Consider the following 20,374-nt stretch of genomic DNA (forward strand, 5'->3'; position numbering starts at 1 on the left):
ATATATATATGTTCTTCTTTGGTTTATCGAAGATTAGGTAGCCGTAAGATGTTAGTTTTATCTCATGGTTTTCTATTCAGTTCCAGATGTCTATGTCTCTGTTTTTGTGCCAATACCATGCTGCTTTGATCACTATGGCCTTGTAGTACAGCCTAAAGTCTGGTAGGCTGATGCCGCCAGCTTTTTTTTTATTGCTAAGAATTGCCTTAGTAGCTATATGGAGTTTTTTCTGGTTCCATACAAAATGAAGAATTATTTTTTCCAAGTCTTGAAAGTATGATGTTGGTATTTTAATAGGGATGGCATTGAATCTGTAGATTGCTTTGGGAAGTATAGACATTTTAACAATGTTGATTCTTCCTAGCCATGAGCATGATATCTTCTGCTATTTATTTTCTCAGGGTTTTATAATTTTCTTTATAGAGGTCTTTCACCTCTTTTGTTAGGTATATTCCTAGGTACTTCATTTTCTTTGATGCTACTGTGAAGGGAACTGTGTCCTCAATTAGTTTCTCATTCTGGCTGTTATTGGCATATACAAAGGCTATAAAGAGAATCTTGGCAAAGTGTCTAGCACACAGTAGGTCATAAGCTATGCTGATGATATTTTTTTAAACAGAACCACTTTTCTGGCCTTTAGAGTAAAAATTGTGAAGGATTAAAAGAGAAGGATTCCTCTCTCATCAGGTTACATAATAACACTCTCCAATATTTATTGAGCATCTACTATGTGTCAGAACCTGTCTTAGGTCCTGGGGGAACAATGAGCATCCCCCTCTCTGACCCAGTCTTCATGCCAGTGGCATTTAATGAAGCTGTACATAGAGGTGTTTATTTTTATTCTTTTTTCATGCCAACAGACTCTCTTTCAACTATGAAGTATATTGATTTTTCCCTCCTCTGCTTACAGTTACAAGATAATAAAACTTTCCTAGCGATGCTAAACCATGTCTTGAGTGTGGATGGATTTTACTTTTCAACAACATATGATTTGACCCATACTTTGCAGCGGTTGTCCAACACTAGTCCAGAATTCCAAGAAATGAGTCTCTTGGAAAGGGTAAGTTTGATCTTCAGTTAATTTTATTTATTTTTAGGTTATTTTAAAGGGACATGTTTCTATTTCATCCATAAAAATTTATATTGATTTTTCTCAATCCTGGCTGTATTGGGATCATATAGGGGGCTTTGAAAATTATTCTGGGTTTTGTGTGTGTGTGTTTTATTTTTGTTTGTTTGTTTTTGAGATAGTCTTGTTCTTTTGCCTGGGCTGGAACACAGTGGGATCATCATAGCTCACGACAATCTCAAACTTCTAGGCTCAAGCCATATTCCTGCTTTAGCTTCCCAGGTAGCTGGAACTACATGCCACCATGGCCAGCTCATTTTTCTATTTTTTTATATAGAGACAAAGTCTTGCTGTGTTGCTCAGGCTGGTCTTAAACTTGCCTCACCTCAAGTGATTTTCCTGACTTGGTCTCCCAAAGTGCTGGGATTACAGGGGTGAGCCACCAGCTCAGCCCACATACCCTGTTTTAAATCTACATCATAATCCCAAATTGAGGGTACTTGAATCTGTGTATGTTTACAGCCAGGATTGAGAACCACTGGTATAGATATTCAGAAATCTAGTCTGAACACACAGGTAGTTAATTAGCAATAAATCTTTCAGAATTTGTAATTTTGCATGGATATTACCAACCTATCAGGTGCTAACTTTAGATATCAAATCTTCAGACTAACATTGCATTCATTTATAATTTCTTTTCTTTTTTTTTTTTTTTGAGACAGAGTCTCACTTTGTCACCATTGGTAGAGTTCTGTGGCGTCACAGCTCACAGCAACCTCCTACTCTTGGGCTTAGCAATTCTCTTGTCTCAGCCTCCCAAGTAGCTGGGACTACAGGCACGCTCCACAACGCCCAGCAATTTTTTGTTGCAGTTGTCACTGCTGTTTTGGCTGGCTGGGGCCAGGTTCAAACCCCAGCACCCTACCCACTGAGTCACAGGCACCGCCCTCCTTCATAATTTCTTAGCTCTCAGAGTTGTATAGTGTAGATTTTCAATGTCATTAGGTGTTGAAGATCCTTGGCGCTAGACCCAAAATAACACTGAGGATACAGAAGTTAAAAACAGAAAAAGTCTGGGAATGCCTAGAGAAGCCTTACATTATCTCTCTGAGTAAACTAAGAAAATGCAGTCCCTCTTCAGAAGGCTTTTTTTGGTTTTTTACAAAGTTGTATATGCAAAATGCAAAAATCCCAAAAGATAGGGTTGAAAGGTTCTCAAGTACCCCGGAAGACTGGCTAGAGAGAGAGGCTGGTAAGAGGAATGGGGTTGCTAACAGAGGGCCAATGGTGCATTTAGAAAGGGGGAGGGAAAAACTCGTTCTTCCCCTACAAGGGGAGTAAAATAGGTTTCCTAATCTAAGGACAAACCGAAAGTTCAAACCAAGAGTTTAACCCCTCCCACCTCTACCTGTTGATTCACAGTCTCTGTCCAGGCGCCCCTGGACTCTTTTCCTCTTCCGTGATTGTGATGAGCCCCCAGGGATTATAGTCTGCCAGCTTTCCCCTGGATACTCCAGAATTGAGGCAGGGCGCCCTGCTGACAAGTCAACCTCAGCCTATCTCCCTCCCATAATTAGACTGGTAAAACTAAGGGTCTAGAAGTTGATGTTTGATGTTCTTTCTACAGTGATATTATTTATATTTTTTTGTAACTATAAAAACAACAGTTTGTTAATTTAAGAATTTAGAAAATATTCTTTTAAGTTTTTTTGTTGTTACTTTGCTTTTTTTTTTTTAATAAGTGATATGTCTTTAAAACTAGACTTCAGATGATCTCAACGTAAAGTTTCTGCTGTTCAGGAACTCAAATAATTGCTATCTTAATTTTTTTGAAAAACCTTAGATGTATTCAGTGGGCAGGTAATTTAAAAGGTTGCTCCCTTTCTCATATGAAATTGCCAGTAATTGACAATTTTTGACCAGTAAAAATGGTAATTTCAGGTAGTTCAACCTCAATATTTTAGTTGACTGGCTCATTGGAGTAAAATTTTATACTCTAATCTAGTAAAATTGTATCTAGGCTTATGTAAGATTAGATTTAGGCTAAGCAATCAAGAAATTTGGCTTTTAACTGCAAAGGAGACTACTGTTTTTTAAATCAGTTGCTACATTCTTCATTTGTTTATTAGATGTCTCTGAAATGTTAGCTATGTACCAGGCACTGTACTAGTTTCTGGGGACCAGAATGAAAATCTGTGGATTCTGCCTCCCAGGGGCTTACAGTCTGCTGTGGAAGTGGTAGTCCTAGTGATCACAAACAAGGGATGATTGTTGCAACAGAGATATGTACTAAATTGTGGAGGGACCCTGAAAGAAGGAGTGTCTCACTCTGCCTGGGGGTGTCAGGGTTGACATCATCAAGGAAGGTAACTTGGAGCTGAAACTTAATGGCAAGGGCTTGTTGGTCTGGTGACAATAGGAGAGGGAGGGTTTTCAGGTAGCGGTGGTAGCAATAGTAGACTAGGCTGAAGCAGAAAACCATCTCATCTGTTGGGATGACATGGGAATTTTTTGTCACCTAACCAGAAAAATCTATTAACGTTAACATAGGGAATCATAAAAGTAATAAATGAAACATACCTTAAACATTAAACATTTCAACTTAAAACATAAAATTTTACATTGGTCATTATCTGCTTAGGGCCATAGGCTTTTATTTGTTTTGGGTTCCTCGATTCCAAATTGTCTTTGCTGTGTAAATTGCATCCATAAGCCATTCAATTTGGTTCTCTTTAAAGAATTCAACACTTACATAGTAATCTGGGTGCAGAACCCTGTATATTGTCATAATATTTCTCTAATCTTTTTTAGTTGCCATTTCCACTTCTAACTCGACAGCAATTTTGTTTTATTAGCTTGCCTCTTATCAAATTATATTCTAAATTAATCAGCTTTATAGAACAGTGGTCATTTTTAGTTATATTGGTTTATTAAATACTTAGTTCAGTTATGTAATGATGAATAACAAGTATGTCTGGGTTAAGCCACTTGGAATACAGACCTGCATCTTAGAAAGTGAGATTTAGTTGGTTATGGCCAAGTGCAGGAGCCATTCTTTGTGACTTTTAGGTTTGGGGATGGGGTAGTTCAGCTGGCAAGCTTTATAAGAAGAATGGCGAGAACTGGTTAATCTAAGTCAACTAAGCAGAGATTGTATGTATAGTTTTAGTATCAAAGTGGCCAGAAATGAGATCAGAGAGTTAAGTAGGGGCTGTCAGATCCTAGGATTGGCTAGTCTGCCCAAAGATTTGGCCCTTTAGATGACAGTCATGAAGAATTTCAAGCAGATAGGTAGACATGTTGAAGAACTACTGGCAGCATTGTGGAAGAGTGGGTGGAGAGAGCTAACACAAAAACTCTAGGCAAAGGAAGCTGTTTTGTAGTTAAGCCAGAGTCAGTTGTTGGCCAAGGGGGGGTGAAGGGGAAATGTAGAAAAAAGGATGGATTTTGAATGAGAGTTAGTACTTATCAATCAATTAAATGTAAGACCCAAAGAAAAACCCTGAGGGGATGCCCAGGTTTCTATCTGGCCTAAGGTAAAGAGATAAGGACAGATTAGAGGGAGAAATAGATTCTTTTTTGGAGCATGTTAAAGAAACTTGCTTATAGTCACCTAGTGGATTTTCAATTGGTATAATTGAAAATCAACTTGGTTCTTATTCATGGTATATGGTTCGAAAAAAAGAAAGCAAATCACCTTGGCAGGAAATATTTTATTTAATTTTGAAACTTCTCTCAGGCAGATCAGCGGTTTGTATGGAATGGCCACCTTCTAAGAGAACTTTCTGCTCAGCCAGAGGTAATGTATACTAAATAAAATTATTTGTTACGGTCCAAGATTTAATTCAATGCATGTTATGAAATGACAGGCTAATTACCAAGGATTTTGACAAATAATTCTAATATAACTCTGTTGATAACTTACAAGCTTTTATCAGCTCTACCCTCTCTTAATTGTTCTAGATTGAAGAAGCTTAATTCTTTTACTCTATCTCTTATAGAAGCCTTAAGTAAAAATACATTGTTTTAACTAAGAAGGATCTAGTGGATCTTGGTGAATGAATAATGGAGAAATGAGAGGCCATGGCTAAGTCCGTGGCCAAGGGGAGAGCTCTATTTGTCTTCGTGTGGGGATGAAATAAACTCCCTTTAATCACCCCTAAGAGAAACATACACAGATGCCACCTTTGTCTACATAAATAAGGTATAAATAAGGAGGCCCAGCTAGGGAAACATGGTATGTTGAATCTAGGTAAATAGATTTGTCTAATTGCTTTATTTCTTGTCATTTGCTATGCTTTTTTTGGAAAAGTAGTTTGAGCTGCAAACAATTAGCATGGGATATCTTTTCCCTGGAGGAGTGAAGTTGTTGTAGGCAAAGACTGAAAAGGAGGTAAACATTCTACAACTTCATGTAGTTTTGTTAGTGTTCCAAAATCTTATGAATATTCAAGCCCAAATGATTATAATGCACACTTAATGTTACTTTAGAGAAATTTTTTTTTAAATTAAAAGATACTGCTAAATTTACTGCCTTGTTAAGTTTGTATATTATTACCTCCCTGTGTGTAAATATTTTTAATAAAATGCTGCTTATTCATTTATTTTTAAAGTATATTGATTCTCAATATTGTATTTATTCATTTCAGGTTCATCGGTTTGCACTTCCAGTGTTACATGGCTGTATCCTTACAGAATACTCTTTAGTTTCTAGCAGACTTTATTTGACAGTCTCAAGTATTCCATGAAGAGAGTATTTCACAATTAGTAGAAATTGCTGTAACTCAATGACTTAAAATTAGAATACTAATTGTAAGCAACTTTTTTTTTTTTTTTTTAAGAACAAACTCTTGAGAGTAAATTGTCTCTCTGTTTAGGAGTTCTGGGGCTGGTGGTTTATAGAGAAGGAATTTGTGTACTGTCTTTTGCCTTTATTTGATGATATCTTACATTGTAAATTACAAAGGAATAGTTTGAACCAGGCTGTCAAAAAGAAAACTTGCCTTAGGAAGTAATATTAAATGTTAGACACTAGGGGGACTGGCAATTTGGAGAGGAAATTTACTCTTAAAAATTTTATTTGTCATTTGAAATAGAAAAATGAAAATAGATGGAGTACAGGGAATAATGCTTAGGGAGGAAGTCATTGTAAAAATGCAAAATGAGTAATTTGTAAGTTCATTTTTAAAATGCATCTTTATCATACGCATTGTAATAAAGATAGGGAAGCAAAGTTAGCTGGCTCCTCAAGGTATAAGCACAATATATGCTGATGAGTACCTATACAGTCATGTGCTGTATAATGACAGACCCAAGTATATGGTAGCGGTCCCATAAGATTATAATACAGTTATTTATTGTACCTTTTCTTTTTAGATGTGTTAAGATGTCTACATACTTAACCATTGTGTTATAATTGCCTGCAGTATTCAATATGTCACATACTGTATAGTTTTGTACCCTAGGAGCAATAGGTAATGCCATACTGCTCTAGGTGTGTGTAGCATGTTACACCGTCTAGGTTTGTCTAAGTACACTCTGTGATGTATAAAATTGCCTAATGATGCCTTTCTCAGAAGGTATCCCTGTTAAGTGATGCATGACTAATCAGGACTGCCCCGCAGAAACAGAGATGGCATCTTTCTATTACGTACCCCCAAGAAGCTTATTAATACAACAGTCTATGATTATTTATTCATTATGTTAGTATGATTTCATTAAATTATGATGCTTGTTGCATATATACTTCAAAGCAGAAAAGTAATGGAGGAAACGTTTTCTAACTGTGGAGGAGTAAAAGTTAGAAAATCTCAGGATAAAAACTCTTGCTTATTTTTTGGTTTTCTCCCTAGAGCTTTTCAAGTTCCCCTAACTTGAAAATGTAAAATGTGTTTAGGTAGTGCTTTAAGGGATTTGGGCACTAATTGTGTTTTGTTTTTTTTTAAATGAGATTGTGAATGGACAAATAATATTAAGTAAGCTTATAGAACTTTTTTTTTTTTTAGGAGATATTAGAAACAGCATAGCCCTGTCCTCAAAAACTTACCTAGACCTGATCATTTCCTACTTAGCTCTTTAAATTTAAAGCTTTCAATGAGCTTTTGTTTATTGTAGTTTGTTGATTAAAAATATAGTCACATGTTTCACACACATACAGAGAGATCAGCAAGGACAGTGGCCCCACGGCAGGAGCATGACTGGAGCAGAGAAGGTGGATAGGGAGAGGTGGAAGCTATGTTCAGTGAAGTAGCTTGGCCTAGATTACCAAGGGCCTCATAGGCCATGAGAAGGACTGTGGCTTTTGCCTTAAATAGGATGAGAAACTAGTGGGGGGATCTGAGTAGGAGATTGGGATGGTAAGACTGTGTCACTCTGACTGTGATGGTAGTGAGAAATGATCAGGATCTAGATAAGTTTTTGAGGATAGGGCTTTTAAAAGGAGTCTGACAAATGTATATAGGTTATAAAAGAGAAGAGTTTAGTGTGACTCAAAGGTTCACGGCCAGAATAAATGGAAGGAAGCCACCCACTAAGGTGGGGGGAAATCAGGAGGTGGGAGGGAGGCAACAGAGATCTGGAGTTCCATTTGGACTTGTTAAACTTGAGGTTACTGTAGATATCCAATGAAGATGTCAAGGAGGTAGTTGTATAAATGGGAGCTGGAGTTCAAGGGAAAAGTCTGTGTAGGAGATGTAAATTTGATAGTCCTCAGGGCATAGATAGCATTTAAAGCCATGAAACTGGATGAGCTCTTCAAAGGAAGTAATGAATATAGAGAAGTAAAAAGATCTCTAGAAAAAGAGATGGATTGGGGAGGGTTTTAGATAGTGAAAAATGAATCTTAGGCCTCAATGAGAACAAAAAAGACTTCTGAAATGAGAGAATCAAAGTCAGTGAGCAGAAGGATAGGTCCTCGTGTACTCCCAGGTTTAGAAGTCAGAGAAATGAAGATGAATCAGCAAAGGCCCGTAAGGAAGAGGAAAATCTCTCAAATGAGGTAGTGTCCCAGAAACAAGTGAAGATAATGTTTCCAAGAAGAGCATGTAGAGCAGTGGATATGCTGCTGATTGGTTAAATATGATGACTGTGGAGGAAACACGCATGTTCTTCCTTCTTCCCAAATGAGCAGTATTATCAGATGTTGGTGAGAAAGATTTGGGAGAAGACGAAGATTGCTGAAGGTGCCTGCTGGAGTGATGTCCGTGAGTGTGTGAAGAGGTGGGGGTCTAGTGCCCAAACAGGGCAGTGGATGTAGTTGCTGGTGGCATATCATATAAACGTGGTGGCAGCCTGTAGAGTGCTTGTATGTTTACATTGAAGTATGACATGACATAATTGACTGTGAGTGGCATGCGGGAAGGAGTATTTTTTGAGGTTGAGGAGAATGTGTGAAGTGGGCATTCTGGAGAGTGGGAGTAGGTGGCCTTGGAGTAACAAACTCACTGATAAAAGACTAGAAATCAGTGCATTCACATTTTAAAAGTTACCTCATGATGAGAGGATTCAGTGTGTTTATTTTCTTATTCCAAGCTTTTTGGATTCTCTGAAGTGTATATATATTTTTATCTTGTAATCAGAGGAAAATGATTCAGAAAGCAGTCAGTCATATTCTCCTAGATTTAGCTCTTTGATGACAGGCTCATGTCTTATTCATCTTTGTGCCCTGGCTCAAAATGGATAATAAATCCATTTTGAGTAAGTGAATAAATGCTGCCTTGGAATCTTCTCTAGTGCTGTGAGTTTCAAAGGAGAATGAATTGGTAGGTCCAGAGGAGCCACGAGGTTAAGTCTCGTGATACTAGGTAATAGGGATTAGTCATTAGCAAATCAATTTACATAGAGTTGGTACCACCATTTTTTAAATGATTTGGCATTCTTTTGTGAATTTGCCAGTGCTTCTCCTGTGCATACCCAGTACATTCATACCAGGAGGTATATATAGGAATGTTCGTAGAACCACCTTAGAGCAAAGTGGTGAACACAAGTCCCATTAGCAGAATTGAGTCTTTTGTGGTATGGTCCTTATGGATTGCACACAGCACTGAAGAGGAATGAACTACTGCTTCATGTAATATACTGATGAATCTTGGGAACTATGGGAGAGAAAACAGAACAAGGTCTTGAATTTTGTAAATAGTGTAGTGCCATTTCTATAAAATTCAAATGCAAGCTGTGTGTTTTTAAGTCATGTGATGAAACTAAAAAGAGAATGTTCTCCACAAACTTGAGAATAGTTATTTCTGAGCAAGAGGGCAGTTGGATGGAATGGAGGTAAAAGAGATATATAAATTCAAATTAGATTAAGAAACAAAGGTTACAGAAAATAATCATTGGGCAAACCTAAATAAATGAGGAAGGATAAAAGGGTAAGGCCACCAAAACAATAAAACAAACCCATCTTTCTAGCATACTTCCTACCAGTCTGGCAAACACTAAAAAGCAGAGAGTACCGGGTGGCGCCTGTGGCTCAGTGAGTGAGGCACCGGCCCCATATGCTGAGGGTGGCAGGTTCATACTCGGCCCCAGCCAAACTGCAACAAAAAAGAGCCGGGCCTTGGGGCGGGCATCTGTGGTCTGCTGCTCGGGAGGCTGAGGCAAGGAAATTGCCTATGCCCAGGAGTTGGAGGTTGCTGTGAGCTGTGATGCCATGGCACTCTACCAAGGGCAATAAAATGAAACTCTGTCTGTTAAAAAAAAAAAGCAGACAGTATCAAGTATTGGTAAAGATCAGGTGCCAATGTAATTCTCAAAGCAATTTGTCATTTCCTATTAAGATTAGAAGATGAACATACTCTGTAACCCAGCAGTACTGCTTCCTTGAACCACTTCCACATGTTTGTGGAAGATGTTTGTTGCAGTGCTGTTTATGATAGTAAAGAAGGAAATAACTTACATGTACATGAATAGTAGTGAATAATAGAATGACTGTATTACAGTCATACTGTAGAATATCGTATAGCCGTAGTAGCAGATGAACCTCATAATACAATGTTGAACAAATAAAGCAAACCAAAAGAATACCTATGGTATAGTTCCTTATGTTTAAAAAAAAAAAAGGTGAAAAACTGTTCAGACTAAATAATAGGTTATTTAGTTATAAAACTAGAAAGACAAGGGAATGATGAACTAAAAGGGTACTGGTTACTTCTTAAAGTACAGTAATGGAGCCCGATGGAGAGGAGCCGAGGGTGCTTCAGAGATGCCTGTGGGTGCAGAGGGTGTGTGTATGTACAATATAAGTAGACCCTAGTGACCACCTCTTTCAGTTGACCTAATTTTCAAAGACTAGACATGCACGACATGTACATAATAGTACAGTGGGCCTACTTCCATATGTTGACCAGTTTGTATAGTTCCTTAGGTAGTCATCTTACAGAGGTTCTACCGTATTTGTTTACATTATATATTCTGTTTATGAAATTTAACAATAAAAGCATTTAATGGAAGAGGTATACCAATTCAAAGGCTTCTGTAACCCTTTTCTCTGAGAATGAAATGAAGAGATTGGCCTTTAGAATTTCCTGGTATATGATTCTTTATGTTAGTAAATGGTGGAGAGTATAATATAGCTACTGTTATCAATAGTAAGGGAAATAATTATATTGAGAAAAGCTTTTGAGAAAAGTTTTTATTTCATATTAAGCTTCATTTTTCCTATTTTAGGGAAAAAATTAAAATTTCTGTTTCTAGATAATTGTTTAATTCAGTTTGATCTGTAAATCTTAATATGCTTGCCTACTATCATGCTAATATGCATTTGATATACTTCAGGTTTTTTTCTTTTTCTTTTTCTTTTTTTGACCGGGGCTGGGTTTGAACCCGCCACCTCTGGCATATGGGGCCGGTGCCCACTCCTTTGAGCCATAGGCGCCGCCTAGGTTTTTTCTTTTTAAAAAAACTGCAACAGCCTAGCTGTTTTTTCTTTTTCCCTTCTTTTTTACTTGAAGGTTAATTTATTTTAAATTTACGTTTTTCATTCCAAGTAGGTTTTTCAGTGATGTGGTTAATACTTAATTCTTTGCTTTTAGAAAATGGTTGAGGCTATTAGAGAAGGGAAAGCATATTATTTAAATAGAAACACTATAGTAGACAGCTTAAACATACGTCCATATGTTACAGGATTATTGACTTGACAGAACTTCACAGTGGAAGATTACAGTACTAAAGGCTTGAATATTGACGAAGAACCAAAAAGATTTGTATACTCTCTGTCCTTTTTCCTATTGAGGACAATTCATTCTCATTAGGTTAGACAGATTGAAATTGAATGTAGGAATAATGTAATTTTTATATATGTCATATTTTTCTTAATATAGTTAAGTTATTACCATGCATTCATGTTCTGTTAATGGAAAATACTTCGATTGGATACTCATCTCGAGGAGGAGTTGTTTCAGAGCTGGTGTGCGCTATTATGTAAGAGGTGAGGTTAATTTTGTCAGTTTCATTCAGTACGGGGTCGTATCACTAATTAGTGTTTTATCTTCTAGTCATGTGAATGTAACCTTTTGTATTTTGTTTCATTATCATTTGATAGCCTCACTAAATATTTATCTCCTGTTTCATTATAATAATTAGGTAGGTCTTCTGTGTTTTACTCCAGCTACTGTAATTACATTGCAAATGTTAATGTAACATTGTAGTCTGCTGCTTGCTGCTTTAAGAGGAGCTGATGATGTTGTTTGCTGGAGGTGAACTCAGCGTAGATGTCAGTAACCTAATCAGAATGTATTTCTCTTACTGCTTTTGGTTTCTTTGCATGCATAAAGCTAGACATTTGACTTTATGCCTTCAACTTTGTAAGCATTTATATTTTGAGTATTCTCCAGACTTTGTACTAGAAGCATGCTGATTTGCTCATACTGTTTTAAAATCTGTATTAAAAATAATTGTCACTATGAAGGAAAGTTTCGCCAATCTTTCTGTTTTCCATTTTAAATCAGGGTATATTAGAATATTAATGGTATATGGGCCATTAATAATTAACATTAATGGTATATGGGCCCTGATTTCCTTTTTAAATCAGGGTATATTAGAATATTAATGGTATATGGGCCATTAACTAAACTGTAGTGTGGAGCTAGAAAGTTGTAGAGATTATTTACTTAATCTCTCATTGCAAAAGATACAGCAAAGGAAAAAAAAAACCAGAATGATCTGGTCAAGATCACAGACCTAAATTAAAATTAGCAACTACCTTGTAACTAGATTTTCTTGGATGGAAATATATCTTTTAATTAAATTTTTCAAATATGTAGGACATTTACATATTTCAAATATCAAAAAGTATCTTTAGGCCAGGTGAGGTGGGTCTGCCTGTAATCCCAGTGCTTTGGGAGGTGGAGGCAGGAGATTGCTTGAGGCTAATATATGTTCTTTTCCTTTTGAGACATTGGTTATATTTCTGGGCATATTTCCCTGCACCTTGGTTTCTTTTTTTCTTTTAATATATCTTAGAACTCATACTAATAAAGATTTTTCTGTCATACAAAAACTCTCACTCTTTCTCACTTTTTAAAATAATTGCATGTGATTCTTTATACAATTATGGGGGTTATGGAAGGACACAAGCATATTCTGATAAGTAATCTTAGAAAGTATTGAGAAGTAATATTGTTCATTTGGCTCATTAATTTTGATCTTTTCTGGTATTAACAAAAACAATGACTCAGACCTCCAAATGTATTTAGGAAATATGTCATATAGGATGTTAATATATATTAATATTTAGGACAGTTAAAAATTTATTGATTTCTTTCTGATAATTTGGATCAGGGACTAGATGAAAAGTTACCTTTGCTTAGCAAGCTTTTCTTAGTAAAAATAGATCATATAAACAAGTTTGTAAAGGAATCCTTCCAATATTTGAAAGGACTGACTAGAATCAAGACTGAACACACGCACCCACACAAAAGAGACCATGAACACTTCAGCACAGTGCTTTTCAAACTGGGGCATGTTTGAGAGGTTGTAGGGGAAGTGCTAGAATCATGCAGTTTTTTTGGTTTTAATTTTGATAAGGATAAGCTTCTGGTGAAGATCATTTGTAATATAACTAATATTAAGTGTAATGGTTCACATTTGCATTTAATATTGTGTTGTTTCTAAGTGTGTTCACCTAAATTGATAGTCTTAAGTTTGAGAGTAGTATTTTTTCAAACTAGTATCTGTGGACATACTCTTCAGGGATCCTTGAGAATTTTTCCTTAAAAGATGTCTAAAGTTCGGAAACATTGTGTTTTAGAGGAATTTTCATATATAAGCAATTGATATATTAAACACCAACCAGTTTCAGCTGTTTATTAATAGGTCTTTGATACTTCTTTTTATGTCTGTTTAAATGAGTGAACTTACTACTTTTCTGATTATGTGTAATGTATTTGTTTGAATTTTGGTTTTATAATTACTTTTTCACTAATTTGAACTGACTTAATTCTCTCCAAGTTAACCTGAATGACTGGGTTTTTAATGTTTTTTATATAGTGAATATAGTTAACTATTTTTCTCAATTTAGGAATTGATTCAGAAGGCCATGCTGCTAACTTTGTCGAAACAGAACAAATTGTGCACTACAATGGAAACAGAGCTTCGTTTGTGCAGGCAAGTTAATGTATCTCTGTCAGGCACCCAGCCAGTTGGCCTTCTCTGCTCAGATTGTGATTTTCTGTCCTGTTTTTGAAATTTCCCTCTTCTTCCTTCCTCTCTGTTCCTAAACAACGTCTTTGTCAATAGTGTGGAAGAAGTTCCACCCAGAAGAGGGAAGTCCAATTCATCTGACATTGACCTGCTGTCATTTCCTGACCTTAAATCCCTAAAGGAGGGGTGGGTAGGAAGTGTGAAGAGGGTTATGGAAATGGAGCCCTCTATCTGCTTAATCATGTAGACTTACTCAGGGCAAGGATGGTAGGACAAGTGATGGCTTCTGTCGACTTGACCTCACTCACACTGCACTGTGAGACAGTATGGCTTCTTTTGTTGCCTCCCTAGGGAGCTTTGGATCATTTGCTGCTCTAAGCATTAGAGGTCAAACATATTCATAAACGTGTTGATTTGAGAATGAATAAAGAAATATTGTAATTTTTTCATAATGCCAAATTATGTAACAGACATAACTTGTTAATTTTTACTTGTGGATAATTTTACTTAGAATTTAGGGGATGCAGAAAGCTATACTACACAAAGTGCCTGTATATAAAAGCAGAAGGAGAGAAGGTCCTTTCTAAGTATATTCCCATAAAACATGAAGTTTAGGAGCATGTACGCATGGACTTCTTTCATAGTTTGTAGGTTGTGTTATTTTTTGCTTTGCAAAGTCATTTTTATATATATCCCCGAATGCTGGTCTGAGTGCAGTGGTGTTTACAGATAATTGATGACAACAAATAGATTGTTACAGATTCCTTTGTTCCTTCTCAGCTCCCACTGCTTCTCTTGGCTAGCCTTTAACAAAACACACATGCACACATACGTAACACACACTCCTGACAGTAAGTTGAGAAAAAAAAGTTGTATGTCTGTTTCTTTTATTATTTCTCTCTTTGCTTTTAGACTCGAGGTTCAATACCAGTTTTCTGGTCCCAAAGACCAAACCTCAAGTATAAACCACTGCCACAGATCAACAACGTAGCAAATCATGTATGTATCTTCTGTGCTTTTTTCAGTGGCTTTAGAGTTTGCATACAGAGAATGTATTTGTTACTCTTAAGTCAGAATTTATCATCTTTGAGGCTGTTGTACTTTGTTCTGAAACACAGTGAACCTCTAAACCAAAAGATAATGTGGATGGCATGTTAAAAATAATGGAAAACAGGCTGGGTGTGGTGACTCGTGCCTGTAATACCAAAACTTGGGAGGCTGAGGTGGGAAGATGATTGAGACCAGCCTAGACAACACAGCAAGACTGTCTCTACAAAAAAAGTGTAAAACTTAGCCAGGTGTGTTGGCACACTCACATATTCCCAGTCACTCAGGAGGCTAAGGCAAGAGGATTCTTTGAGCCTAAGAATAAAAGGTTATAGTGAGCTATGATCATGCCACTGCACTTCAGCCTGGGCATCAAAGCAAGAATAAGTACATTCTGTTGAAGTTCTACTCAGAGTTAAGATGATAGTATTATAGCTCAGAGTAAAATGGTTTTTTTATGTTTTATTTTTATTTGTTTATTTTTTTTGAGACAGTCTCACTACGTCACCCTCGGTAGAATGCTATGGTATCATAGCTCACAGCAACCTCAGACTCCTGGGCTTAAGCAATTCTCTTGCCTCAGCTGCCCAAGTAGCTGGGACTATAGGCACCCGCCACAATGCCTAGCTAATTTTTTGGTTGTGGTTATGGTTGTTTAGCAGGCCTGGGCTGGGCTGGGCTTGAACCCACCAGCTTCAGTGTATCTGGCCGGCCCCCTACCCACTGAGCTATGGGGTGCTAAGCCAGGTAAAATGGTTTATAATTACTGTTTACTGTGTGGTATTTAGAATGTCTAGAAGACGTGGCCGCCATCCTGACATCATTCTCTTAAATATAGAAATGGGACGTTTAAGGAGATCCTTATTTTTCTAATGTACTTTGGTAAAGTATATAACTTTTTTTCTCTCTAGATGGATGGTTTCCAAAGGCATTTTGATTCACAAGTAATTATTTATGGGAAGCAAGTCATAATCAATCTGGTACGTTTCTTAAATGTTTCTTGGGGCAAAAAAATAAATCATTTTTTTAATGTAACAGAAAATGTATTATTTTAACCACTTATTTTTAAGTGTATAATTCAGTGGCATTAATTATTTCATAATGTTGTGCAACCATCATCACTGTTGATTTCCACACCTCATCATACCAAACAGAAACTCTGTACCTGTCAAACAATAACTTCCTATTACTTCCCTCCCCCTAGTCCCTGGTAATTCTATTTTACTTTCGGTCTCCTGACTTTGCCTATTGTAGGTACTCCATACAAGTGGAATCATGCAATACTTACCCTTTTGTGTTGTGCTTATTTTACTTAGTATTAATATATTTTTAAGGTTCATTCAGGTTATACATGTATGAGAATTTCATTCCTTTTTAAAATAATATTTCATTGTATATATATACCCCACATTTTGTTTATCCATTCATCTGTCAGCATACATTTGCATTGTTTCTACATTTGGCTACGTATTATGAATATGGTATTCAAGTATCTGTTTGAGTCCCTGCTTTTAGTTCTCTTAGGTTTATACCTAGAAGTAGAATTGCTGGATCAAATGGCGCTGTCATACTGTTTTTCACAGTAGCTATCCAGTTTTTACATTCTTACCAGTGATATACCAGCATTCCAATTTCTCCATATCCTTCCCAGCAGTTGTTATTTTGTTTTTTTATAACAGTCATCCTAATGGGTGTGGAGTTGTGTATCATTATGGTTTTGATTTGCATTTCTCTAGTGACCAATCATATTACACATCTTACGTGCTTCTTGTATCTTCTTTGGAGAAATGTTTATTTAAGTCCTTTCCCATTTTTAAATCAGGTGTTTGTATTTTGTTGTTGTGGAATTTTAATCATTCTTTATATACTCTGGATATAATCCCTGTACTTTGGAAGTCTTTTCCCTCTCTGATACAAATGTCCTTTGATGCATAAGAGTTTTTCATTTTGATGAAGTTCAGCTTGCTTATTTTTTCTTTTGTTGTTTGTGTTCTTCGTGTCATATTCAAGAAATCATAATTAAATCCAGTGTCATGAAGAGTTGCCCCTATATTTTCTTCTAAGAGTCTTAACAGTATTAGATCCTTGTGGCACGCACCTGCAGTCCCAGCTACTTGGAAGGCTGAGGCAAGAGAATCGCCTAAGCCCAGGAGTTGGAGGTTGCTGTGAGCTATGTGACACCACGGCACTCTACCGAGGGGGATAAAGTGAGACTCTGTCTCTACAAAAAAAAATAAAAAAATAGATCTTACATTTAGGTCTTTTATCCATTTTGAGTTAATTTTTATATCTGATGTAAGATAAGGGTCCAACTTCATCCTTTTGTGTATGGATATCCAGTTTTCCCAGCACCAGTTATTGAAAAGACTGTCTTCCTAGTGAATGGTCTTGGCACCCTTGTTAAAACTCAGTTTGAACGTACGTGCAAGGGCTTATTTTGGGGCTCAGTGTTCTGTTCCTTTGGCCTATATGTCTGTCCTTATCCCTATTGTGGCTTGTATAATAAATTTTAAAATTGGGAAGTGTGAAACCTCCACCTGCCTTGTTTTTAAGATTATTTTGGCTATTTGGAGGCTCCTGAGATTCCATATGAATTTTGGGATAAGTTTTTCTATTTCTGCAGACAATACTTTTGGGATTGCAATGGAGATTGCATTGAATCAACAGGCCAGTCACTTTGGTGGTATTGTCATCTTGTTAATAAGGTCTTCAATCCATGAACACAGATGTCTTGCCATTTGTTTATGTCTTTTTAAATTGCTTCCAGCAATGTGTTATTGTTTTCAGTCTCCACACTTTTTGCCTTCTTGGTTAAATTTACTGCTGAGTATTTTTTTTTCTTTGTTCCTGAGTATCTTTTGATGCTATTATAAATGGAGTTGCTTTCCTAATTTCCTTTTTCAATTTTTCATTGTTATTGTATACAAATTCAACTGATTATATGTGTGTGGATTTTGTATGCTGCAACTTTGTTGAATTTATTATCTGAACAGCTTTTTTGTGGATTTTTTTGGGTTTTCTAGATACAAGATCATGTCATCTGTGAACAGAGATGATTTTACAACTTTACAATTTGGATGCATTTTTTTTTTTTTTTTGAGACAGTCTTATGTTGCCCTCAGTATAGTGCTGTGGCATCACAGCTCACAGCAGCCTCAAACTCTTGGGCTTAAGCAATTCTCTTGCCTCAGCCCCCCAAGTAGCTGAGGCTACAGGCACCCACCACAACGCCCAGCTCTTTTTTGTTGCAGTTGTTGTTTAGCTGGCCTGGGCCAGGTTCAAACCCGCCAGCCTTGGTGTATGTGGCTGGCACAGTAACCACTGTGCTAAGGGCGCCGAGCCCCAGTTTAAATGCTTTTTATTTCTTTTTCTTGCTGAACTGCTCCAGTGAAAACTTATAATACTCTATTGACTAAAAGTGATGAAAGCAGGCGTTACCTGATTCCCAATGTTAGAGGGAAGGCTTTTAGTCTTTCACCATTAATTATGATATAAGCTGTAGGTTTTTCATATATGGCCTTTATCACGTTGAGGAAGTTTCCTTTTATTTCTAGGTTGTTGAGTTGAGTGTTTTTAATCAAGAAATGCTGTTGAATTTAGTCAAATATTTTTCTCTATCATTTGAGATACTCCTGTGTTTTTTCCCCTTTATTCTATTAAAGTGGTTTATTACATTGATTGATTTTATATGTTGAACCTTCCTTGCATTCTAGGAATAAGTCCCAGTTGGTCACAGTACGTGATTTTTTAATATGCTGCTGAATTTGGTTTGCTAGTGTTTTGTTGAAGTTTTTACATCAGTATTCACTAAAGAATCTTGGGTCTGTAAATTTTCTTGTATCTTTGGTTTTGATATCAGAGTCATTCTATCCTCATAGACTAAGTTAGAAGGCATTCCCTCTTTTTCAATTTTTTGAAAGAGCTTAAGGAAAATTGGTGTTAATTCTTCTTTAACTTGCGTAAAATTCACTAGTGAAGCCATCTGGTTTAGGCCTCTTTGTTGAAGTTCTTAGGAGGTTTTTCATTACTGCTTCACCCTCCTTACTATTTCTTTGTCTATAGAGAGTTTTGATTTTTTAGGTTAGGTAGATTGAGTGTTTCTATGAATTTGTCTATGTCTAGGATACCCAGTTTGTTAATGTATAGTTGTTCATAATATGCTCCTCTAATCCTTATTTCTCAAAAATTGGTAATGACCACACTGTCTTCCCTGAGTTTAGTAATTTGAGTCTTTTCTTCTTTTTTCTTCAAGCTAAAGTTTGTCAATTTTGTTGATCTTGTCGAATAACCAACTTTTAGTTTTGTTGACTATCTCTGTATTTTTATAATGCCTATTTGTCTCTGCTGTAGTCTTGTTTCCTTCTTTGTGCTAGCTTTGGTTAGTATGAGGCTTTCTTTGTTAATGTATACATTTACAGTGATAAATTTCCCTGCATAGCACTGCATTTGCTTTTTTTCATAAGTTTTGGCATACTATATTTTTGTTTTCATTTGTCTTGGGTGTTTTCTAATTTCTCTTACAATTTTTTTCTTTGACCCAGTGGTTGTTTAGTAGTATGTTGTTTAATTTCCAATATTTACGGAATTTCTAGTTTTCCTTCTGTTATTTTAGCTTAATTCCATCGTGTATTCCATCAAAATATACATTGTATGCTTTTAGTTTTTTAAAACTTGTTAAGACTTGTTTTGTGGCCTGAAATGTAGTTTTTCCTGGAAAATATTCTGTGTGTGCTTGTGAAACGCATTCTCCTGTTCCCGAATGGAATGTTACTATCTGTTAGGTTTGTTGGTTTGCAGTGTTGGTCACATTCTCCACTTTGTTACTGATCTCTCTGGTTGTTCTGTCCGTTACTGAACATGAAGTATTAAAGTTTTCAACTAGCTGTATCTTCTTTCACTTTAAACCTATACATGTCTCTAACTCTAAAATGAAGGTTTTAAAGATAGCATGGTTAGATCATGTATTTTATCCATTTTGTCAATATGTTTTTTCTAATTAGAGATTAATCCATTTACATTTAAAGTAATTACTGATAAGGAAGGATTTACTTCTGCAATTTTGCTATTTGTTTTATGTATGTCTTTTATACATTGCATTCCCAATAACATATAATTATTTTCTGTGCATTTCACTTTAAAATCCTATAGAAAATAAAAAGATTACAATAATCCTAGCATTTATTTATCCTTCTCCTTGTGTTTACCTTTACTGAAGATTTTTATGTATCTCCTTGTGGCTTCAAGTTACTACATAGCATTCTTTCATTTCAACAAGAAGGACTTCCTTTAGCATTTCTCAAAGGTCAGGTCTAATGCTAACACACTCTTTCCCTCAGGTTTTGTTTATCGAGGAATGTCTTAATTTCTCCTTCATTTTTAAAACCTAGTTGGCATGGTTTTGTTTTAGTGTGAATCTCTTTGGGCTTATCCTCTCTGGAGTTTAGGCTACTTCTTGAATTAATAGATACATATGTTCCATCAAGTTTGAGGGATTCGTCTTCCATCAAATTTGGGGAGTTTTTGGTAAATTATTTCAGGTAATCTCTCTGTCCTTCTGGAACTCTCATAATGCATATGTCATCTATTTGATAGTGCCCTAGGCTTTTTTACTTTTCTTTTTTT

The 20,374-nt window shown here is 36.2% G+C and overlaps 1 protein-coding gene across 3 annotated transcripts in view; it reads left to right on the plus strand.

The window, feature by feature from the left end:
* Window positions 1–20,374, plus strand: part of SACM1L (SAC1 like phosphatidylinositide phosphatase) — a 69,241-nt gene that overhangs the window by 30,297 nt on the left and 18,570 nt on the right. For all 3 annotated transcript variants that reach the window (XM_003794514.3, XM_023515911.1, XM_023515913.1), the window contains 7 exons: window positions 911–1,060; window positions 4,809–4,868; window positions 5,719–5,752; window positions 11,391–11,492; window positions 13,584–13,669; window positions 14,618–14,704; window positions 15,664–15,732. In XM_003794514.3, coding sequence (XP_003794562.1) covers window positions 911–1,060; window positions 4,809–4,868; window positions 5,719–5,752; window positions 11,391–11,492; window positions 13,584–13,669; window positions 14,618–14,704; window positions 15,664–15,732 — 588 coding nt within the window. The remainder of the gene's footprint in view (window positions 1–910; window positions 1,061–4,808; window positions 4,869–5,718; window positions 5,753–11,390; window positions 11,493–13,583; window positions 13,670–14,617; window positions 14,705–15,663; window positions 15,733–20,374) is intronic.

Source organism: Otolemur garnettii, unplaced genomic scaffold (assembly GCF_000181295.1).
Source record: "Otolemur garnettii isolate 467f Iridium unplaced genomic scaffold, OtoGar3 scaffold00082, whole genome shotgun sequence".
Classification (NCBI taxonomy): Eukaryota; Metazoa; Chordata; class Mammalia; order Primates; family Galagidae; genus Otolemur; species Otolemur garnettii.